General features: G+C 45.8%; 2 protein-coding genes across 5 annotated transcripts; one reads left to right on the forward strand and one right to left on the reverse strand.

Moving 5' to 3' along the window:
* Nucleotides 1-1022: 1022 nt before the first annotated feature.
* ntn4 (netrin 4) lies at nt 1023-22022 on the reverse strand. Of its 3 annotated transcripts, none has more exons than XM_057854671.1 (10): nt 22001-22022; nt 19185-19720; nt 16230-16499; nt 12880-13006; nt 10951-11136; nt 9384-9594; nt 7697-7785; nt 7482-7550; nt 7250-7417; nt 1023-6924 (listed from the first exon to the last, which is right to left on the reverse strand). In XM_057854671.1, the coding sequence occupies exons 2-10, from the start codon at nt 19665-19667 to the stop codon at nt 6785-6787; spliced, it is 1743 nt and encodes a 580-aa protein (XP_057710654.1). In that variant the 5' UTR covers nt 19668-19720; nt 22001-22022; the 3' UTR covers nt 1023-6784. The 3 variants fall into 3 exon arrangements, with proteins under 3 accessions (XP_057710654.1, XP_057710653.1, XP_057710655.1); XM_057854670.1 differs by lacking the exon at nt 22001-22022 and adding an exon at nt 20857-21214; XM_057854672.1 differs by lacking the exon at nt 22001-22022 and adding an exon at nt 19874-19935.
* A 781-nt stretch (nt 22023-22803) lies between these two features.
* Nucleotides 22804-24285, forward strand: snrpf (small nuclear ribonucleoprotein polypeptide F). 2 transcript variants are annotated; one of them, XM_057854802.1, is made up of 4 exons: nt 22804-22971; nt 23774-23899; nt 23966-24030; nt 24104-24285. In XM_057854802.1, exons 1-4 carry the CDS (start codon nt 22819-22821, stop codon nt 24168-24170), a joined length of 411 nt encoding a protein of 136 aa, XP_057710785.1. In that variant the 5' UTR covers nt 22804-22818; the 3' UTR covers nt 24171-24285. The 2 variants fall into 2 exon arrangements, with proteins under 2 accessions (XP_057710785.1, XP_057710786.1); XM_057854803.1 differs by lacking the exon at nt 22804-22971 and adding an exon at nt 23379-23541.
* The last annotated feature ends 29 nt before the right edge of the window (nt 24286-24314 follow it).

Below are 24314 nucleotides of genomic sequence, written 5' to 3' on the forward strand. Positions count from 1 at the left end.
TGAGAACCCACAGAACAGTCAAAACACACAGTATGTTTTCAGACCTTTACATAGTCAGCCATCTTGGATGCATCCCACAATGCACTGCAGGTATAAATAGACTAATCTGAGGCTGGAACTTTTAGATTCAAATGAGCTAAAATGGAATGAATGGGAGGATTATGAAAACTCAAAGCCGTCCTGTTAATTATTTTGCTTGGAATTGAAATCACTCCAATGCATTAATATGGGAGGCTGGCGAATGAACCTTCCCTCCCACTTCAAATGGATAGGACCTATATCTCTTTCAATGGCAGATCACGTGAAATGGATCATTTTAATCCACTTAGCTACTAGCGACTGGTGGGAGGAATGACTTCTTTGCTTTCAAGAACTCTGGTTGTGCCTTACTATGAAAATGCATTTTAAGTGGATACAAAACATTGTTTCCACCCCAGATGACATGCGAAACGTGTTTCATTCTAAATGTGAAAAACCAAATCTTCTGCTTTCCTCATTTTGAATTCATTTCATTTTGATTCATAAAATCTGATTCTTAGTTTTCTTCATTTTAAACAGTATGTTGATGATGGATTTTAACATGTTTATATTTAAATGAGGAAGAATACCGGACCTTGGTCTTTTGAGTGAGGAAAATAGTTGTTGCTCTCTGATATATGGCGAAAAACAAGGCCAAATGCTTTGGGCGCGAAGAGAAAACTCATGAAGTCAGTGTAGTGAAAGCGTTGAACATTTACTGTGGCTGTGTCATCATCATTCGTTCATTCCATATCTGTTTTAGAACCCAAAACAACTTGTCATATCACTTTTTATTTTAGAATCACAGATAACTTATTTTCTCATTTTCAAAGAAAAAATATCGGTGTATCATCCCTCAAACCAACCATACAACCAACAATCAACCCTAAACCCCCACCTTCTCCTACCACCAACCCCCATCCTGTCCTACGTACCCCCACTCAAAAAAAAAAAACACACAAAAAAAAAAACCACGAGAAATAAATAGTCTCTCGTTTCCTGATTTAAAAAGTGTTAATTTAATAACGGACAACCAGCCTTGATGTTTTTCCAATGTTAGTTTATTGAATGGAAATCGAAAAATAAAATACTCCCAATATTTGTATTCCACCAAGTTCACTTTTAAAATGAACCCTGGCATGGCAGACATTGGTTTAATAGCTCGTGTGGCGTGTATTTACCCCTGGTGGCCACAGGAGGGCAGTGAAGAGGGCGCTAGCAAGCCAAATGTTTACCAAAGGAAGGCAAGCTGGCTTTGAGTGGTGTGGTATGGGGCCAGATATAAAACCGTAATTTTCACGCTAAAACATCCTGTTGAATTCAGAATATCGTACGTAACTGGTATCTGTTTACATTCGCTAATGCGATGGTTTACTTTCACTTTACATTCTCGTAATATTAAAAGGTTTAACGGTAGTGTGGCATGTAATTACCCATGGTGGCCACAGGAGGACTGGAGTTTTCAATGAATAAAAATGTCATTTTCATGCTAAAACGTCTTGTTAAAATCAGAATATTGTGCGTATTTGGTATCCGTTTTAATTTGTTAATGCGATGGTTTAGTTTCAATTTATTCTCAAAATGTTACAAGGTTTATTAGCTAATGTGGCGTGTATTTACCCATGGTGACCACAGGAGGGCAGTAAAGAGGGCGCTTGCAAACCAAATGTTAACCAAAAGAAGGCGAGATGGCGTTGAGAGGTGTAATCAAAGTTTGTCATGTATAAAAACGTAATTTTCATGATAAAACGTCTCGTTAAATTCAGAATAGATACCGTACGTAACTTGTATCCGTTTTCATTTGTTATGGGAATGGTTTATTTTCATTTTACATTCTCGTAATATTAAGGTTTATTAGCTAATGTGGCGTGTATTTACCCATGGTGACCACAGGAGGGCAGTGAAGAAGGCGCTTGCAAAACAAATGTTTACCAAAAGAAGGCGAGATGGCGTTGAGAGGTGTAGTCAAAGTTTGTCATGTATAAAAACGTAATTTTCATGATAAAACGTCTTGTTAAATTCTGAATAAATGTCGTATGTAACTTGTATCTGTTTTCATTCGTTAATGCGAGTTTATATTCACTTTACATTCTCGTAATGTTATTGTGGCGTGTATTTACCCATGGTGGCCACAGGAGGGCAGTGAAAAGGGCGCTAGCAGGCCAAATGTTTATGTGGGGGAGTGGTTGATTAGATATCTTCTAAGGCAGGGAGGCCCAATCCTGGTCCTCGAGAGCCCCTATCCAGCTTGTTTTCCGTGTCTCTTTCCTTTAACACGCCTGAATCAAATGATCATCTCATCAGCAAGCTCTGCAGCAGCCTGATTACGATCCTGATGTGGTGTGGTCGGCGTTTTCATTGAAAATGTAATTTTCATGCTAACACGTCTTGTCAAAATCAGAATATTGTGCGTAGTTGGTATCCGTTTTAATTCGTTAATGCGATGGTTTATTTTCACTTTACATTCTCGAATTATTACAAGGTTTAATAGCTAGTGTGGCGTGTATTTACCCATGGCGGCCACAAGAGGGTATTGAAGAGGGCGCTAGTCAGCTAAATGTTTATATGGGGAAAGGTGTTGATTAGGTATCTTCCAAGGAGGCCAGATGGCTCGAAGTGGTGTGCTCCGCGTTTGCAATGAAAACGCAATTTTCATGCTAAAAGTCTTGTTAAATTCAGAATATCATACACAACTGGTGTCTGTTTGCATTCGTCAATGCAATGGTTTACTTTCACTTTACAACTTACTGTAAAAATACATGTTAGCCACAGGAGGGCAACAAAGGCGATAGCAAGCCAAATGTTTACTAATTGGGGGGGAAAAAAAGTGGCTGATTAGAAATCATCTAAGGCGGCGAGATGGCTTGAAGTGGTGTGGTCGGCATTTTTAATGAATAACAATCTATTTTTCATGCTAAAACATATAGTTACATTCCCAATAAATTCAGTACCTTGTTGATATGTTTTCCATCGTTTAGGCCACAATTTACTCTCATTTTACAGTACCGTAATATTGCATGGGCCGATTGAGAGTGTGGTATGTATTTACCCTTGCCACAGGAGGGCGTTAAAGAGCGTCCAAGCGAGACAAGGTTGCAGTAGCTTTTGGATGCATGTCATGAGGCAACTTTGAAGGGATTTAGAACAGTAGTCTTGACATCACTCCCACAACGGAATATTAGCTTGACGTGCAAACTCACCGGGCTTCACTCAACACGCTCTCACCTTATGTATCTTCTGCTGCAGGCAGTTGATGCCAATGAAAAGGGAGAAAATGATGAGAGTAAGGAAACGGACTGAACAATAAAAGATCGATGTAGTATTTTTACCGTAACTAAACAGACTTTCAATCAACATTTTCAATTGCTGAAGCGAAACATTTCGCGCTTCAACTGCCTTTTACTGGTCAAAGTAGTGACAAAATAAAAGGCCAAACTAGCCTCGTATATTTAGAATACATTCATAAATTAAAATTAGCCAGCCAGTCTGAAGAAAAACAAACTCTCCTTGTACCCTGAAGTCAATGGATATTTCTAATAAAACATTTTTCCGGATCACAGCACGCGTGGATGTTATCGGGACATATTTTTATGCAGGCGGCGATGCAGGTGTGGCAGTTCGTGCAGGCTAAATGCGGGCCCGCTGCTGGTGATGCCATCGGCGTTGAGCCCAAAACACAAAAACACGAGTGTTTTTGCGTCCTAGATCGGAGACCGACTGTCACTACTTGTACTTTTTAATTGGACTTTCATCCAGAACACGCACGCAGGTGTGTTTGTGTGAGTGCGAGTCAGGCTAAGGTATGTGTTGATGTGCCAAGTGAATCACTTGTAATGTTTTTCTGGCTGCGTGTCTGGCGGGCCTTCGTGTCGCTACACGCCGACTCTTCCTCCCCCTCCTCACAAACACATTTTTGTGTGGCCCGAACGACCGATTAAATGGAAGCTCGGCACTTCTTGTGCGGTAGTTGAGGTCCTTTTGGCGAATGAAGTTTTCCTGCCATTGACGGCGATAGACGCTCAATCCGTTTGGACTGACAAATGTTGGACGTTTATCACCGTCGATGGTAAGGGTGTCACTGTGCAACAAAAGGTATGATTAACATGGCCGTTTTTGAGAGAGGTTTCATTGAAAAGAATGATTTTCAAATTTCAGAAAATTTCAAAATTGTCCAAAATGGCAAAATTGAGGTTTTCGTTGAATGGATAAGTTGTTTCAAATTAAATTGTTATGGACATTTTTTAACCAGTCCTGTTTAAAAAAAAAAAAAGACCAAAAGTGGTGTTTAAAAAAAAAAAAAAAATCAATTTAAATATAAAAATGCTTAGTTGTACACGACACCCGCATTGACAGTCTTATGGCTCTACTTAGTGGACATGAGGTTGGACTACAGTTTCAACTTTGATCCTCTTCGCTACATCAACACACGAGCGACCAAAATGAAAATTGACCCTTACATGGTCACTGATGATAATAGCCGTCCAATTCATTTGAAGTCTGAGGGCCGGCGGCGAATGAATGAACTGGCCCGGACCTTTCAAATCGGGGGTCTCCAAACCGGTCCTCAAGGGCGGCTGTGGGTCCTGGTTTTTGTTCCAACCGATCAAGTACCGACAGTTTCTACTAAAACAAGCAGCACCTGACTGCAATCATCTGATTACACTTGTAAGACACCGGATTGGTGCAAAGGTGTCGTCTTGTTTTGTTGGAATGAAATCCTGCGTCCTTATGTGGAATAGTTTGGAGACCACTGCTTGAAATGGATCGTCAAGCCAAGGATCCATTTGAAGGCTCTTCGTTCTTGGAGTTCTCATCACCTGAAATTTCCACAACTCCTCTTATTTTTAGATGACATCAGGCCTTGAGTAATAATAATCGGCGATGTCAACACTCCCTGTTACGGCTTGCTCTCAAGCATTCCTTATGCGCGCGTGTGCGTGCATGCATGCGAGCGTGTGTTCGGTGGTAATTAAGTAGCGCTGCCGCGTAGCGGGAGAGGAGGACAGGGGGCCGAAGAGGATATTTTTAGGCTCCGAGGTGTTCTCCCCATCGCCTCAATCTTCAGCGAATCCCATCTGACGGGATAATTCCCAGCACATGACCGCCGGCTTAGCCGCGTCCAAGGAGAAATAGTTGAGGTTGGTGCGTGAATTCTATTTTTGTGCTCGAAAAAAGTTGTATTTTTCCCAAATTTTAACAAATTCAAACAAAAAAACAACCTTTATTTTCCTAAAATTTGCAAATTCTCGGCTCGACGACAATTTTTGATTTAAAATTCATACGGTTTTATTGTGTTCAAATGTGACTTAGCTCTTGTCAGAGTATTACTTTCCCCACAAAAAAAAAATCCAAGATGATTCCCTAAAATTTGGGGGTCCAAGAAAAAAACTAGTCCCCCCCACCCTCTGAACTGTATCCTTGCAAAATGTCAACTTTTTTCCTTGGCCCGTTTTGGAGGAGAGGGCATTACAGGGGGAGGCGCATTGTCCCCGCATGTCTGCGGGGAGCTGCGTCGGGGCCAGTGGCGGCGCAAGAATGCTGACGGGACAAAAGGCCATAACTGGCTTCTGCGGCAGCACAAGCGGGCCATTGTGCGCCGGCGGGCACGCACACATGCGCGCCGGCCGCGTCACAATAACACCGGCCGCGCACGGGCACGGCCAAAGCGGCGGCCGGATCGCTCCGCGGCCAGCCGGCCGACAGTTTCCCACGCGGCCGCGGGTCGGCGACTCCCGTGGAAGGGAAAAGACAGAGAATGAATGTCCTTGGCTCGGTGGGGTTGTTGTGTCTTGGCGCCACCAGGGGTACGACCTCCCTCAACAAAACGCAATGAACTCATTGGGCGCCATCGATGGCCATTTATAAAAATGAATCATAAATATTTGACTGCGATATTTTCCAACATACCGCCAGGTGTCAAACTTGAGGGGCCGGGGGCCAGTTCCGTCCCTCCGCATATGGCCCGCAAAAGCAAATCGTGCACATCGACTTGCTAAAATACCAAAAATGGCACTTTAAATATTGACAAAAATTTTGCGATCAAACCTGACGAACATCGCGACCCCCCACCCCGAAATCGGCTCACCTCCGACCGTCAGACAGACGACCCCCCCACCCCACCCCGGTCCGAGCCAAGAATGCGTCGGCGCCTCCCGGCCGTCGCCGGCGGTCAACATTCCGCGGCGCCGTGCGAAGGCGAATCGAGCCGGTGGGGAAAAGCGTGCGCGATAAGGATATTTTTGACAAATCCCCGCGAGGAATGTCAAGGCCTGCGCGGCGACTGCTCAAAACAAGATTAAGGAGGCGCGAAAAGAATGTACTTGAGTGGAATCGGTCAAGAAAATACATGAGAAAAAGTCACCGTGCATTGATAATTGTATTATCGCTGCATTGGGGAAGGGAGGGGGAAAAAAAGGCCTCGGGACGGGCGACGTGATGGGATGCTATACAAAAACCGGACGAGCTAGCGTAAAGCTGAAAAACTTGACAATATTTATATTGATATCCAATCAATGAGTTCGACCCCCTCTTCTGGCGCTCGCTGGGGCAAATACATTCACGTTCGGGGGCGACGGACGGCTCGCCGCTTCCGCACTCTTATGGCTTCTTTCACTGTCTTTACGTGTCCGTATTTTGTTCCGGTCCACGCGGCCGCAGGTTAAAGTGCACAGAGATTTATTTCCTCGGTCAATCCAGGCAACGACCCCGCCCCGACAAAACGATCGTCCCGGTCGGATAATCCGGGCGTGGGCGGGGTCACCGGGGTTTACCAATTGCAGTCCTTCTTGAGCAGCGCCAGCACTTTGCGGCCCAGGCTGGACGTCCAAGGCTTGACGAAGCTCTTCATGTTGACCAGCAGGTGGCCCCGCCTCCTGTCGGCGTGGCCCGCCACCAGGTACTCGGCACCTACGGTTAATAATGACAACGGCGCAAAGTCAGCTACTTGATAATACATCCTATCGACAAACCAATTCATACATACTGTATACTAAAGAGGCCGTATTGAGATTCGTGATTAGAATTTGTTGACGTTTGGGTCATCACTCGATAGAATTTAAAAGCCAGAATGGCCTTTCTACTTTTATGGCCTAACCCTTGATCAATAATTCCCGTGCGCGCGTATTTATTATGTTCAAGTGCAGCCCGGAATCAACAGGCGTACTGTATCACATTTAATCATCAACTCATCATAAGTAGGACACTGCCAAACTTGACGCGTAGGAGAACTGACCCGGGTTGAGGATGGGGCACGTGCACCCCCTGGCCGTCCACGACTCGGGGTACAGGGTGACGCGCCCCCGCTGCAGTTTGACCTTCTGACTCAGCACTTTCTGGACCTTCACCTCCACCTCGGCGTGCGAGCCCTTGTCGTGGGCTGACAGCACTTTCACCTTCAACACTGAAATGAGAGGCCGCCGTCAGAACCGCTTTCCGGCACCAGGCGCGAGCGCGTCGTCGCTTACCGTACGCGTAATTCATGGTGCAGAACAGTTTACTGTTGGTCAGCGGCCGCTCTTTGCACTCGCACTTCTCTGGGGGGGGCAAACACAGCATCCGCCGACGTGAGACGGCGCCATCTACAAAAGCTAGCCGCGCGAGGTGTACGGGTCGCGCAGATCCTTCTACCGAGTCCGTTTTCATCATCGGACGGCGGAAGAGCGCGAACAAAAACACGCACCTGAGTAATGAAGAGCGGAGAGGAGCTCGTCCACTCTGAAGATTCGGACGGGTTCGCTGGAATTTCCCTCCAAGTCGTACAAGTCCGACCTGCCGCGCGACAGATCGACACAAGTTTGGACCGCGTAGCAACACCTAGCATAAAAGTTAGCATTCCATTTATGAGCGGCACCGTTGGTGTGCGCTTGAAAGGGTAAATGTGTGATAACGTAAAGCGCTTTGGACATTGTAAACATAATAGATAGGTAGATAAATGTTACAATCCATGACACGTGAAAAATGTGTCGTCTTTCCCTTTAAAGCCACATACGAAATTGATTTAGATTGAATTTAGCCCGTTACTGTCAAGCAAGGGCGTAGGTTTGCATAGGGACAGTAGGGATATAACACTAGCAACTTTTCAGGATGCTCAAATTGTCCCCACCAACTTTTAAGCAACCTTATTAGCATTATGTCATGAGTTCACTTATATACTGTAGGTCATTTAGATTGTCTTCCCATATGTTGTAAGGATAGAATTGACCCTACCATGATTAAATGAATTACTTTCATTATGTTCAGACTTACATTTAACCCCCTTTTCACTTGCTGAATGTGCCGGTCCATTTTTTTCCTCGTCAAACACACGTTTGATTGACCCCCACATTCACACAATTCCGGCAGAAATACATGTCAACATGCTGGCTCCTCCACCCCTTTTGAAGAGGAGGTATATTAGAAGTTTTTTTGGGCCAGCAGCAGCCACTGTTTGTAATGTTAAAAGACGTCAACGTTGTGGAGGTGGGGGAACACGCCACAAATTTTGCAACTGAAAGTCCGACCTGCATCAGAGTTGGCATAACATTAAACCGTGTGAACTTGCTAACCTGTAAAACTCCAATAGAAAGCTGCTTAGAGAGGTGTCTTCCTGTGTGTTTTCTACTGTTAACGTTAATTCAACTGTGCATTGTGTGCATTTATTCATTAATTAAGCCTTAAATACCTGCAACATGAAGCAATTATCAGAGAATCCCAAAATTTGAAACATAAGGTCCTAATGAAACTTTTTTTTCAAATTTGTAAAACGTCAAAATACATATAATAAGCATTCTAATATCTATAACCCTCACTAATTTCTGCAGATGCATGTGTTGACTTGCATCCATCATTTTTTTTTCTCCTAAAAAGAAATGTCACAATTCTGAATTAGTCTCAAAATCAGGACATTTTAGGTGTATCAAATGTGATACATTTGGCAATCAATGGTTAAAATGTATTTTCTACATCATTTTCCCCAAAAATATTTTTATTTGCAGCTTATGCACATTTTTTTTAACCCCCCCCCCCAAAAAAAAACACAAAAACACAACCACTGTAAATTTCCTTTATATGACGCAAGCATTTTGAAAAATCACTTTGTCCCATGAAAATAATTTTAACTTTTCATTCATTTTATTTTTACGTAGGAACCAGCTATTTTTGAGATGTGTACCCAATCTCTTTGGTCTTGTTAATGTCCCATCCTCAGAAAAAAAAAGCGTACATGCAGTTATGGCGTCCCTACCAATGTTGAAACCAAACCTACGCCCTTGCTGTCAAGAAAGAGTCTCACGCTAGTCAGTTCAAAACAAAAAGACCCCGTTTGGGTCTAAACTTAGCCAGAACTTTGACTCTCAGTTAGCGAAAGCCGCTCCTGGACCGCAACTCACCCGACCGCGCAGTCGCCCGTGAAGGGGTCGCAGTCTCCGGCGCAGTCGCACGGCCGGCACCCGTACTCGTGGAAGCCCCAGTATCCCACCATGCATCGGTGGCAGCGTGCCCCGCCCACGCCCGGCTTGCAAACGCAGTCGCCGTTGGCCGGGTCGCAGAGCGCGTCGCTGCCGTGCGCCGCCATGGAGCCAACCGGGTGACAGTCGCAGGCTGGTGGGAGGAAAAGAAAAACGAAAAAAAAAAATTGTCAGGCAGACAGACTTATCACCCTCCCATCATTAAGGTCAAGTGTGAGAAGATAAACAAGTCACCTGCGATCCATAAACTCATAAAGATATCACGTTAATGTTCGACAGAGTTTACGGTCGGTCCCCATGCGACGCAAACACGCGCATTGAAGGAAGTTCGCAACGTCGACGCGTTAACGGCGGTGGATCCGAATACTTTGTTATTGTAGCCACCTCATTCCACCCCGTGCTGTGTAGCGGCTCACGCGGCGCGTGACAAGATTGTTTTCTTTACGCCGCCCCCCGCCGACTCTGGAATGATGAAAAGGTTCCTTGCCACGGAGGGAAATTCCTTTGCGAGGGAGGATTTTTGCCCATCTTTATCTTAGCTCTTTGGTGGCGATAAATAGTAGGCCTTCATCAAGACTTGTGTGAATGATCATGTTTCCGTGCCATTGACAGTCGAGTTCATTTATGAAACAACATTAACCGATACAACAGTCAAAAGGTTGTTTATCTGTTTGGGAATTAGTCAAAGTAACTGAAGTTAACGTTGAAATTTAAAGCAGGCATCAACACCGCTGACTGAAAGACGATAAACACGGCCTGTTTTAGTACGGTCTGGTGCATTTGGCATACCCGACGTGGTCACATCTAACTGATAATCACCGGCGAGAATGTAGCCGGCTCTTCGTCTTTTTCGATGACTATCTGGTGTTTACTCAAGACTCGTCTCGAAAGGGGCGGCACGGCAGCACGCCGCTCCGAGACGATGACACCGAGCGGCCCGTGAGTCACGGCCCAAATATGCCGCCAACTGATGATTAACTATGGCGTAACCCTTGGACACGGCGCGGGCCGGGTACCCGCTTGGGAATCGGTGTGATCGACGAGCACGTCCCGGCTCGCGCGCTTCCTAATTCCGAGGCCGCGAGCGAGTCACAGTCCGCTGGGATTCTCAGGTATCGGGTCGCGACCCGATCGGACGCTGAAGCTACGTCACGTTCTTGACTCTTTCTGTTCACCTCTTTTCAGTAGATGTAGATGTCCAATCCATTTGAACCGCCCGTTCATTCGCCGTCAGCCTCCCGCTTTTATTTGAAAACTGAATTTGTATCTTAAACACTTTACTGGAGCAGTTATGCTGCGACAAAATAGGTTGGAGGTCATAAAGCACAACCAGAATTCACAATGCATTAAAATGACATGTATGAATAAAGGATTTGAAGTGCGGCTTAGAGAATCTAGAAACTGATTTTGAATTAAAAAGCCTTCCCAGATTTGACGTCTACCGCTATCAAGTTAGTCCCTTATTCATCAAAGTGCGTGCGCGTCTCACCCTTGCAAGACTCGGGCGCCGTGCGCGGCCAGCGGGGGTCCCGGTAGAAGCCGGCCTTGCAGTTCTGACACTGGCGCCCCTCGGTGTTGTGCAGACAGTCGCACACGCCGCCGCTGCGCTGCCCAGAGTCGCGCCACGCCGCCCAATCGAAATGGCAGCTGTGAGCGTGCCCGTTACACTTGCATTCTAGCCAGGGCGGGCAAAAAAAAGAGACAGAAAAGGCGCTAGTCACCACAAGACTGAAAATAAGCATCTGTAGTTACAGGTAATGCTGGTCCTTCTAAAAAAAATTAGCATATTGTGACAAAGATCATTATTTTCTGTAATGTACTGATAAACATTAGACTTTCAAATATTTTAGATTCATTACACGCAACTGAAGTATAGTTCAAGCCTTTTAATATTGATGATTTTGGCAAAAAAGTCAAGAAAACCCGAAAATCCCAATCTAAAAAAATTAGCATATCATCTAAAAAAGCTACTAACCTAATCATCTGAGTCAATGAATTAACTCAAAAACCCTGGGAAAGATTCCTGAGGCTTTTAAAAACTCCCAGCCTGGTTCATGACTCAAAACCGCAATCGTGGGCAAGACTGCCGATCTGACTGCTGTCCAGAAGGCCATCATTGACACCCTCAAGCAAGAGGCTAAGACACAGAAAGAAATTTCTGAGCGAATAGGCTGTTCCCAGAGTGCTGTATCAAGGCACCTCAGTGGGAAGGAAAAAGTGTGGCAGGAAACGCCGCACGACCAGAAGAGGTGACCGCACCCTGAGAAAGATTGTGGAGAAGGGCCCATTCCAGACCTCGGGGGACCTGCAGAAACAGTGGACAGAGTCTGGAGTAGACACATCCAGAGCCACCGTGCACAGGTGTGTGCTAGAAATAAGCTACAGGTGCCAGAGTTTGGAGGAAGACTGGGGAGAAGAAAATGCTAAAATGCCTGAAGTCCAATGTCAAGTACCTACAGTCAGTGATGATCTGGGGTGCCATGTCAGCTACTACTGTTTTATCATGGCCAGGGTCAATGCAGCTAGCTATCAGGAGATTTTGGAGCACTACATGCTTCCATCTGCTGAAAAGCTTTATGGAGATGAAGATTTCATTTTGTCAGCACAACCTGGCACCTGCTCACAGTGCCAAAACCACTGGTAAATGGTTTACTGACCACGGCATTACTGTGCTTATTGGCCTGCCAACTCTCCTGACCTGAACCCCATAGAGAATCTGTGGGATATTGTGAAGAGGAAGTTGAGAGACACCAGACCCAACACTGCGGATGGGCTTAAGGCCGCTATTGAAGCATCCATAACACCTCAGCAGTGTCTCAGGCTTATTGCCTCCGTGCCACGTCACATTTCTGCAAAAGGATTCCCGACCAAGTATTGCGTGCATAGCTGATATAATTCATTGAAGGTTGACTTTTTTTGTATTAAGACACTTTTTTGTATTGGTTGGATGAAATATGCAAATTATTTGAGATATTTTTGGTTTTTCTTGACTTTTTTGCCAAAATCATCAATATTAAAACAATAAAAGGCTTGAACTACTTTATTCGTGTGTAATGAACCTAAAATATATGAAAGTCTAATGTTTGTCAGTACATTACAGAAAATTATCAACTTGATCACAATATGCAAATTTTTTGAGAAGGGCTAGTATAGAAAACTCTGTTGACTCATGAGCAAGCTTGCACCTTCCCAACCTGCCCGCCTGACACGCATATGACGCATTTGAACTCATCGGCCAACATTGACGGCGATAGACGTCCAATCCAATTTGGATCCGTCAAATCTATCGCCGTCAAAGGTAGCGAGGGGAAAGTTTGGAAGACTCGTCTAAGGGCGTCCGATATCGGCGAATACGCGTGTCGGGCGGTCATGTCGGTAAGGTCAAGTTGAAGACTGAGACGCGGTCGTCTACACTCACTGCGACACTCGTGCGGCGCCCCCGTCAGGCCGTCGGCGGGCTGCCACGGCCGGTCGTTGTAGAGAGCGGCGCATCGCTCGCAGTGCTCCCCGGCCGTGTTGTGTCGGCACACGCACTTCCCGTGGACCTGCCGCGTATCGGAACCACAACGTCATTAGCCCGAGGTCGCCCCGCCGTCTTCAGCTTTGACAACTTTTGACCCTTCCGGACTATCCTCCCACTCGTATTCCCTCCACTGAAATTAGTGAATGGAGATGGATTGTTTGGCTTCATAGCGGTAAACAATAAAAAAATAAAAAGGGGGGGGGCTCGGGCCTGAAAGGCCGGTGTGTGTGTGCATGAGAAGAGTGCAAGTATGCAGCACCGAGAGCACAATAACAATCTCCTTGTCATTCCTGAGAGCTGGAATGCCATGTATGCTGGATAATGATTGAATGGGGGGGAGCGGAGGGGGCCAAGAGGCATCTGAGGAAGCTCTTTATTTGTTTGCGTTACACCGCCATGTGGGACACACAGATTGTTATACAATATGCGACATGCCGAGCAAAAGTATGTTTGCTCGAGTCCCACATGGTTTCCCACGGTGCGCGAGACGCGTCGCCTACTCCAGCGCAACACGTGACGGGACTAACGTGTCCTCTATCTGAACTGACCGGGGATCGGCGTGACGTTCCTAACGCGTCAAATGCGATACATGTCCAGTCGTTCGTCGGCTGCTAGAGAGAATATTCGCTGTTATGTATTCATTCATTTTAAATGTAAACAAATATATATTTACAGTACAGTGGCACCACTACTGACAAAAGGAATTGGTTCTGGAAGTAGTTTTAACACTGAAAATTCTGTAAGTAGAGATGAGTTTTCCATAAATGCCCTCATCCGTTTCAAGAAATCTTTAATAAAGCATAAAAAGCCATCAAAACGTGTAAAAAATACATGTTACGAATACTGCACATGGTAAGCATAAAACGAGAGTTGTGCATATAGTGTAAAAAACCAAAGAATAAAATACACTCACGTAAAGCTGTCAGAACACCTCATTGGCCGAATGGGGCAAATGAAGAGGACGCTGGGATGTACACATACAGTAGAGGTCCCTCTTAGCCAATAGGAGAGCAGCTATGTTATGTTCTGTAAACTCCAGGAGCTGCGAGTAGCAGTCCATACTGTATTTTTGCCTTTCGTATCCTTAAAAGAGGCAATATTTCCCCGTTGAGGCGTGTCCTAACCTGCAAATTCTGTGTGTCGAGGTACCACTGTCTATTGCTATCTCATTCACTGCCAGCCCAGGGATATGTATTATGTAACATACAGTACCGTAATGGCCCAAATATAAGACTGTGTTTTTGCACTGAAATACGAATGAAAAAGAGGGGGTCGTCTTATATTCGCGGTCTAGACATTATACCCATTCACGACGCTAGATGGCGCCATATATCATTGAAGCGATGTTCTGTCATGACATCTCTCAGCTAATCTCAAGTTTAACCAGTTTGCATTATTGTATTGCAATGTTTTTCCTTATTCAGTTTTTTTTTTTCAAGATTACAGTTAGACTTCACTTTGATGGTTAATGCAGTTATTGCGATTTTGTTGTTTTATCACAATAGATTGGTTTATTTACATTTCAAAAACCAGAAGCCATTCATTTACGAAAGTAATTGCACTTTAGTTTACATATTTAAATGTTCAGATATTAAGATTTGAATGAGGCAAAATGACGTGCTTTTTCTCTCAAATATATTGTTATAATCATTTGTACTGTAATTATTTTCTGTATATAAATTAATTTGGTGTTCAAAAAGTCTTTTTTTCAAACTTGAGTCCTAAAAAAGAGGGGGTTGTCTCATAATCAGGGCCGTCTTACATTCGGTCCAATACGGTATATCAGGGTTCACTAAATCCGGACCCGGTGCCACTTTTCCTGTCGTGTTTTCCACGTCTCTCTCCCCTAACACACCTGAATCAAATGATTATGTCATCAGCAACCTCTCCAGAAGCCCGATAATGATCCTGATTATTTTGATTCAGGTGTGTCGGAGGAGGGAGACATGGAAAACACGACAGGAAAAGTGGCACCGAGCTCCGGATTTAGTGAACCCTGCGGTATATTGTATTCACAGTGTTGTGGGAGTTGGTAAGATTTGACATTAAAAACACCCATTCACGGCGATAAGACGTCTAATCCATTTCTAGAGCGAGGCGCTGTCGACCCTTCCGGCCGGAACGGATCGGACGCCGATCTCCGTCGACGCTCGTGAAACTCGCTCACCAGTTTAACAATGAATTTCTCCGGCGTGTGCGCGGTTGACGTCATTCCGAGCGCGTGCACGAGCGTTAGCTTTGTGGCTAACTAACAGACGGTGTAATCAGCGCAGCGAACAGGAGTTCCCTTCATCCAAACGCTCACTGTCTGGTCTCTAATGACTCGGCTTCCACACACCCCGAGCGGAACCAAAACACTTGGCGGCTCCCCCCGTTGCGCGGGGTTAGCAATCACATTATTTTCAAGCCCGTGAAAAGCACGAAACCGCTTTACTACCCCTCGTTCCGTTCATTTCCTGGGACTTAGCCCGCCAAATGGAAGCTACACACGAACGCGTGCGACCTTGTTTGGGGTTTAGCGCGAGAAATCCCACGCGCGGCGCTTATGTAAGCGTCGGTCTGAAATCTGCCCAGGTGCAGCTCGCCCCGCGGACACTCCAGGAAGGATTTACTCTTCAAATATTTGCAGTCAATATCGCGGCGTTGGAATCTGGCCTCTCCGACACGGAGTAATAAAAAGGTATTATTTTTGCAACTTCCTTTTTCAAAACAGAACTGTGACCCTTCTTTCAAAGAGTTGATCAATTATAGCCGCTGCCACCCTCCCACTTCAAGTGGATTGGACGTCATGCATATTTGCCCGTGTTGTCAGCAAGATGATGCCCTTGACAAACAACCTTATTTACACTTACTAAAATTCCACGGCTTCTTCCTGCAGTGGCGCCGCACCCGTCCGACGCGCCGAGTACTATATTTTTTCAGAACGGCTGCCAAATTTGAATGCAAACGTGAACTGCTTGGCCAAGCCTCAAGTGAAAAGAGGAAACAGATGAAGGTGTTTGTTTCCCGCTACTGATTGCAATCGAGTTTTACTTTCTGGTCAGGAGGAAAGGCCGCCAAAGTAGAAAGGAAGCAGAAAAGCTGACCGACGCCACTATTATTATCTAGAAGACGAGCGCCGACGCCACGTCAAGCGCGCTAATGTGGCGGTCGCGCTTCGGCTTCCCGAATCAACGCGGACGACGGCTTCGGCCTTTAGCGTCGCAGTTGCTCTCGCCGCCCGTCGACGTCAGCGATGAGCTTACCACGTGGTTGGTGCGGTCGCGTACGGGGCGGTACCCCGGCGCGGGCACGCACTGCTCGGCGTGGCCGTTGCAGAAGCAGCTGCCCTTCACGATCAGGTCGTAGATGGCGAAGTGGCGCGCGGGCGGCGAGGCGGCGCCGTCTTTAGCCCGGCAGGGGCACGGCTGGCGCCGGAGCAGCCGAATGCGCACGTTGGTGACCCGCAGCTGCTGCTGGCCCTCCAGGCCGAAGGGGTCCAAAGACTCCCACTTGGGGAGGGTGCGGTAGATCACCTGGGCGGGCAGAATTTGAAAATACAACTAATTAGAGGCTTTCTGTGAGGATTGACACTATGACAAACAATCCAATTCAACGCATTACCACAGCCTATAATCTGTCAATACTTTAACCCTGGAACAGGCAGTGAATGAGTTCATGATAAATATTGTCTTTATTCTTTCATGTACAAAAAAAAAAACTGTAGATATTTTATTTAAATTGACATTTTTTTAACAGGACATATTTTTAAATGTATTTTTAAAATATATATATTTCAAATAATGTATTCAAAATATTTTGACATATTTATTATCATTTGAAAAAGGCCTCACAGATTAGACATCCATCCCTGTCAATGGCAACCGAGGAGTTAAAAAAAATTGGCCCCATTTGTTATTTTGGCTTTGAGCGCCGCATCCCGTCGCCACGGCGACAGGACCGCGTGGGCGCTGAACATCCTTTAAAACTGAAGCTCCCCTTTACGGGCTGCCATCGCCACGGCGACGGCTGCCGCTGGTAACCGCCGCCCCGAAGAAAATGCGTGTTTGCGGTGCGTCTCTTCATCAGAGCGTGTTTGTTGTTGCGTGCGCCGTCCCCCCATTGGTCGGCCCGAAAGCGCCGTGGGAGGAGAGCTATTAATTTCCCCGTCGTTGCAAAAGGTGGCGGCGGGGTCGCGGCATTGTGAGACGCAAATGAGGGGGTGCGCGCCGGTCCGCGGGGGAGCACCGCTCACACAAAGACGGGGGACAGAGACGAGGACGCACATAACTCAAAGGGCCACAAAAGCACTGAGACGGGGCGGCCACAAACAAGGGCGCAAACGACGCAATCGTACAAAAAGTCTTTGGGTTTTGGCTCACCTCAAGTCACCTCGACTCGGCCACATTTTTGTACTAGTCTAACCAAAATGGAACCTTTGCACCTGGTCTGCATACGACGAGTCGACCGGCTTTATTGAGGGTCAAAGTGTGGCGGCGTCATCCCTGGCGTAAAATGCCCTGGCAATAAATCATAGATGGTCGCCCATCCTAGCGGAATAAATCCGCCCAGATGCTCACGCAACATACCACGGTCATACTTAAGTGCGTGTGCATGAGTGACTGTATTTTTCAGGACTTGATGTATAATGTAAGCAGCGTGCGTGCATCCGTGCTTTGTTGCCGACCACATTGAAATCATCAAAATAACTGTTCAATTCCGATGCTATTGACGATGATAGGTGTCCAATCAAATGAGTTTCCATCCAAAATATTTCACTCCGCCTACATTTGACATCATCTGGTTTGGATAAGAACGTAAGGCTCTTCAAGTCCAAAGACGGACAGTTTTTATCCACTCCCCTTTAAGTCTGGCAGGCTGTTATCAATATGTCGGGACTCAAAGTCGTTATAATATCATCCTTAATTCCCTTCTGCTTGCTTATCAAGCATACTGAAGGATGCCATGACACCCCAACACATTTTTTTAAACTAAAGCTCATAGACAAAAAGCTTTTTCTATTGACAGGTGTTATCAATACTGTATGCTGTGAGCTATGGAAAGCGGTGATGTAGCACCGCTCTTAGCAAGCATTTTAAAGATTGTCAAAATGGCACCCTAACCCCAAAAAAGGGGTTTTTCCCCTAATCTGCCTTGAATTATTGAAACGTAATACGCCGAGGATATCGGGAGAGCGTAGCTTCAACGTGCGCTCATCAAAGCGACTTTTCTCAGATCAGATAAAGACGCGAGCCGTGACGGATGGCGAGGGGCCCTCCAGCGGCGAGGTGTTTGCGTTCACCTGCCTTCTAGGTATTTACAGTTTTAAGGTTGCAAACGTTGGACCTCTAGAGGGAAAACAAAGCGTATTTCCATTTCAAAAGCACTTGAAGTCAGCGCCGCTGTTGGCCTCATGGATGTTATGAGCCAAACAAGCCCAACACACACACCTCCATTTCTTCAATCAATGCCCATTGTGCCGGTTTACCAGGTTACAGTCCAATGTGCTTTGATGGAATTAGCCACCTCAAAGCCAGACTTAGTTGATTTTTTTTTCTAGCGGGCCGGAACTCGAGCGAGGAAGATTACGAGTGACCTTCGGTGAACTCGTAAAAAGGCCAAAACGGATGTGGGTCAGCCAAACGTTTAGGAGTTTTTTTTTTTTTTTTCTCTCTCCAACTTTGCTATCATTTACTCATTCACTGCCATCGACTGCGTTGGACATCTGATCCATTATCAATGGGAAAGGATGGCAGCAAATGATCGATTTGTGAAATAACATTAAACAGTGGGAAGGTTGTCGATCCGTTTCATTAATTTGAGTCATGTAATTGTTAATTTGCCAAAGTTACCGTCAGTTCACTTTTGACTAGTGACTATATTTGGCAACCTAAAAATCCAGACTGAAGCATTTCCTTGTGAACCAAATTGTTTGAAAATTTATCAAGAATTTTAGTGGAGTACCTTTCTCACCACAGAAATACAGGCTGCCAGAGCATCCCCCCGTCGCAAGATGGTCGCCAGTTAGTTGTGGCGCCAATTCAGCCTTAACCCTGCCTGGCGAGCATGCGGCCGTTAATACAGGCCAAATTTGACCCATTTCCAGGGTAAAGCCAAATATATCTATATGGCATAATATCTGTGCAACCTTTTGGCTAACTGCCGTAGAGGTTCTAAGCGTTGCGAAGTGTGTTAGCGTAACGTTTTTGGCCTCGCCTCACCTCCCCTCTGGTGCACGGGTACGCCCCGGAGTACTTGGAAGTGCAAGCGGCGCCGTCCCGCCTCGCTCCGACCGCCTTGCCCTCCGAGAGCCCGAAGGCGGCGCTGCAGTTGCGGGCGTAGTACTGCAGCGTCTGCCACGTGCGCCCGAAGTCTTGCGAGCGCTCCAGCGTCATGGCGGCGGGCCGCGGCGAGCGGAAGACGACGATCAGGTGCGTGAAGTAGAACTCGGCCTCCAGGTCCAGCTGCACCGTTTCCGACTCGGCGCCCTCGGCCGACTGCCACCAGGTGTCGGGGTGGCGAAAGGACGAGTCGGACATGGCGCCGGCCAAGTGGGACAGGTGCGGCAGCGCGGCGTTGCACTTGCCGCACTTGGCGGCGCCGCACGCCGGGCCCGGCTCGGCGTAGGCGCAGTAGGGCTCGGTGCCGTTATTGCCGCAGGCGCTCTGCGTCAGCACGCGGCGGCCCAGCGCCAGGTTTCCCATGCGAGGGTTGCAGGCGCGACTCTCGCAGCGGGGCGCCACGCCCGACGGGCCACCTGTGCCGAAACACAGAAGATGACGTTTCAAGGAACGGAGGAAGCAAACATGTTACCAAAAAAACAAATATAACAAGTCCTTCATTTAGGCCCCCTATAGTCCGTTTTTAAAAGAACCTTTGGGTGACCAATTTGAGCGGGCGTGAGGTTTACCTCAATCGGAAGCCTTACGCAAAGAGGATAATAGCGCCATTGTGCACCTGCCGGCCCCACGCTGTGACGCAGATGGAGTTTGGCAGCTCCGCCTGAACGGACGCCTTCCAGATGCTCGGCAAAAAGCCCCTCCGGGCCGCCGCCGCTCCCATTTATTGCCTTTAATTCCCTTTTGTGCCCGGGACACGAGATCCGTTGGCTCATATTAAAAATGAAGCCTCCGAGGCGGACGGCCCGCTCTGGAGGGCCTTGTTTTCTGTTAAACAGGAGCCGCTGCATGCCGAATTATGTAACCGTCTGCAGGTGGGGAGAGGGCGCCCGAGGAACGCATTGTGCTCGTCGCCGGGGGGCAAATTAACACTTGTGACGCATCTTTTAAGACCAGACTTCTTTCTAAATCCCAGGAAATGAACAACTGTGACATATTCGCTCCCACAGAAATAGAATAAAAGTGAAACATTGAATAGAAGTAGGACAAATCTGGACTAACTCCTCCTGGGATGCCAGATTAAGATTAACCTGTCATTTTTTAAAAATCAACCTCAATCCAATGGACAGGAAAACCACAACAATACAACCCTAATGTAGGCACTGTTCTACATTGTGAGATTAGGATCAATTTATGTTATTATTGTTAGAGACTAATAGAAAAGAAGCATTGAATTAAAGGAGGACAAATTGGTAGTCAGTCCACATGTGGTGCAATAGTGAATTTGATCAATATTTCAAACGAGTTCTGTATGGAAAATCACAGATGTAAATCCCAGAAAAATAACAGTGTGTTACTGGAAAAATAAACTATTGTTGCGCTCATTTCAGAGACTCAAATAAATATAAAGTCAGTCATGGTTTAGTGATGGCAGAATACAAGTAATTTGGAACTCGGCGACAACTTTTCTTCTGGTAGTCATGACAATTATCCCAATGGACTTCAGCATGGAACTGACACTTGAGATGTATGCGAACCAAAGCACCACACTGACCTGCACCTGACCACACAGCCACAGTCATAAACAGCACAAGCAGCGGCAGCATGTCCACTCCGCTCGACGGCAATCCACAAAAACAGAGGGCAGGGGATGTTCCACAACAACAAAAAAGTCGCAGGTTCAAATCCGCTGTGGCCCCTGTCCGTCACTCATCTGTGGGAAAAGCGCACTGAGGAGGATAAGAAGACGGAATATGGCGACAGGAGGGGGAGGCATGATCCCCTAAAGAAGATCGACGAAGAGGAAAAAGAAGACGAGTGAAAGTCCAGCTCGTGTGCGATAGCTCCAAAACCTGCAGCGTCTTTCATTTCCACGCGCAGCTCCGAGTGAGCGCACGCATACCGAGCGAGAGAGCCGGCTCCTCCTCCTCCGCTCTTGCGCTTCACTTAAAGGAACATTCCTCTAGGATGGAGCTCCTCACTCATGCACACCAGCAAAAAAAAAAAAAAAAAAAAAAAAAAAAAAAAAGTCCAAACAATAACAACAAAAATCTTATTACACTATAGTACTTTTTTAAAATCTCATTTAAGGAACTATGCAGAAGTGAGGTTGAGGAGCGTCATTGTTGTGCTGAATAAACATTCACAATAAATCAGAGAGCTGGCAGCAATCGCCCCTCCCGGTGCAAATACATTGGACGTCTTTCACCGTCAATGGTAGCCAAGGAATTTATAAAAGCCTATGGCGGAAAACACTGAAGTGACTTGAAGTTCCGCTCTGAGACCCTCAATATAATAATTAGCTTGAATCCTCCAACAAGTCACTCCTGATGCAATCCTTCCTGTTTGTATGCAGTACAGCTTGTGTACTTTTTCATACTAAATCTGGCGTTACATCGCTGCATGTGACTGACTGCTAATAAAGGAAGGGGAATGTGTATATAATATATATCTGGCGGAAAACACTGAGGTGACTTGAAGTTCCACTCTGAGACCACCAAATTGGCCAACTTTCAAAATTGTCCCATATGCATGTGTGATACATCATTGGAAAGCTTAAAATCTCAATTTTCTGGGGGAAGAAACATTTTAAACAGGAGGGAATTTTTTAAAGATGTTTTTTAAACAGCAAAACCCTATCTGGAGGTGAGAGCAGAATTACAGACAACATGACTAACGAGATATGATCGCATACTTACCTTGTTTCGATCCAAAAACTCACTGAGTGCCAAGACACAGCTGTGAATGGCCACAGCTGGATTTTGGGGGGATTTTATGGGTGAAACATGGTCATATAACAAGGGTCGCAATGTAGAAATCGACGACATCAAGGAGTGGTCGAGATTTTCTTTTTCATATACCCTTTTAAACGTTTTTTTTTTTTTCCCTTCAAATTTTTTGTTTGGATCGATTATTTATCATCTAACATATCGGAGAAAATGCGACAGGAACACAAAAAAAAAAAAATACAACTAAGCGATAGTTATGAGGTAGATATCGGTGACTTTTTTACAGGCGCCATTTGTTTCATTGTGACATAAGTTGTTTAAAAGTAGAATATGTGAATGAATATTTTTTTAAAGTCGTTTTTTTTTAAACGAAATATGAGACATCAATTAAGCTAAAAACGACAGCCATTTTTAATAATTATTATAATTAATTACCTTTGTTGTATGGCTGGGTTTAAACAAAAGCGGTTGCGCAACGTCTGTAAACGGGGGTTTTCAGAGTAAAACGGACAAATTAAAAATAGTTCGGGGGCTTCATGCGCCATGAAACTGCTATGGCAGCATGTAGACATATTGTTCTATCAAACAAAACAGTTGTTTTGGCTTAAACTACAGCAGTTTCTTTTAAAGGGGAGTGCAAGAGCAAAAACTGCTTTTTCAGCCTTGTCTGTTTTCCGCCCTAAGATTTAAAATGAGATGTAGCGCGCTCTAGTGGCTACCGGGTGTATACAACAACGGAAAAGCGTCATCTGGAAGGATAATACTTTGCGCAAATAGAGCCGTCGACGATGACGCGGCCGCTGATCGACACGCCGTCAAAAGAAACGGGGTCAAAAGGTGATGTCAGAGCCGCGGTATTCCAAATATGCGAGAATAACTGCAACATCTGGCGCGGCGAAAGTGTCAGGTTTAAACTTGCCGGATGGCGAGGCAACACTCAGGTGCGTAAAACGGAGGCGCAACTTGAGGTATTTAGCGCCTAGAGAGAAAGAGCAGCTCAGCTCAGACACAGAAGAGACCGTGACCCACATACGACAATCATCTCACATTTCCACGGTGGGGTCAAGTGGGTGTCAAATATTTTGTTCAGAATGTGTTCTGCGTGATAGCGTTACTTGCAAATGTAAATAAATTAAGGCCATTATAGTTTTTGTTGAATGAAAGCCTATAAAATGACGCAGGAAATTGTTATGAGGCTCACATAGCATATTTATTTACGTTTTAAGAATTAAATGTAGACCTTGTCCACCAAAGCTCGCTACATCTGCTCCAAATCACTGTGAAACTTAAAAGGCATTGCGAAAACGTTTTTAAATTCCTTCAGTGATAATTGTCCTGCAGTGTACGTTTATCTCCGCCAGACGGCAGTATGGTAAAGCACAAAACGGCAACTGTCCTTTTTTACTTCCGGTTAAGCGGGCAGAGCGTGCGCTTCCGAACGCTTTTGTGACGACAAGTAAACTAAAGTTAACTAAACACGATCTTCCCCCCTCCCCGAACACATCGAAATGGTAAGTTTGATCATTGGAGCCGCTTCGCCCAACGTTCCGTCAATTCCTCACTAAAAAACGGGAGTTTCGACCCGTTAGCCGCGTTAGCTTCCCCGTGCTGTTCTATAGAATGAATGAAGCGCCTCGCATGCTATCAATTGAAAACGTCTGGAACACTCGAATTGAAATGGACGTTGACACGCGACATAAACCTGGCCTGTTTATCAGAATGGTCATTTTGTTACGTTTACAGAGTTTACCACTAAACCCCAAGCCCTTCCTCAACGGGCTGACGGGCAAGCCGGTGATGGTCAAGCTCAAGTGGGGCATGGAGTACAAAGGCTACCTGGTCTCCGTGGATGGCTACATGAACATGCAGGTAACCCAAAACAAGCGTCAAAAACCGTACTGTTAGATGGTCATATTGTGTCATTTATGCTTGCAGCTGGCAAACACGGAGGAGTACGTGGACGGAGCGTTAGCAGGTCATCTCGGGGAAGTCCTTATCAGGTATTCCATATTAAATGAAACGCGAGGAGTAAGGACTCTTTAAGTTAACATGGGATTGTGCTTTTCCCCGCAGGTGCAACAATGTTCTGTACATCCGAGGTGTGGAAGAGGAGGAGGAGGATGGCGAAATGAGAGAGTGACGATCAGGAAAAAAAAATGTGTGCTTGTGTTTTCACCATGTGAAACGGAATGAATGCTTGATTTCTTTTTCTACCCGTTTTTCTTGTGCTACAATAAAATGTTCTGTTATTAAAACACTCATGTGCTTATTTGACAACATGAAA

The sequence above is a fragment of the Corythoichthys intestinalis genome, chromosome 13 (assembly GCF_030265065.1).
Source record: "Corythoichthys intestinalis isolate RoL2023-P3 chromosome 13, ASM3026506v1, whole genome shotgun sequence".
Lineage (NCBI taxonomy): Eukaryota > Metazoa > Chordata > Actinopteri > Syngnathiformes > Syngnathidae > Corythoichthys > Corythoichthys intestinalis.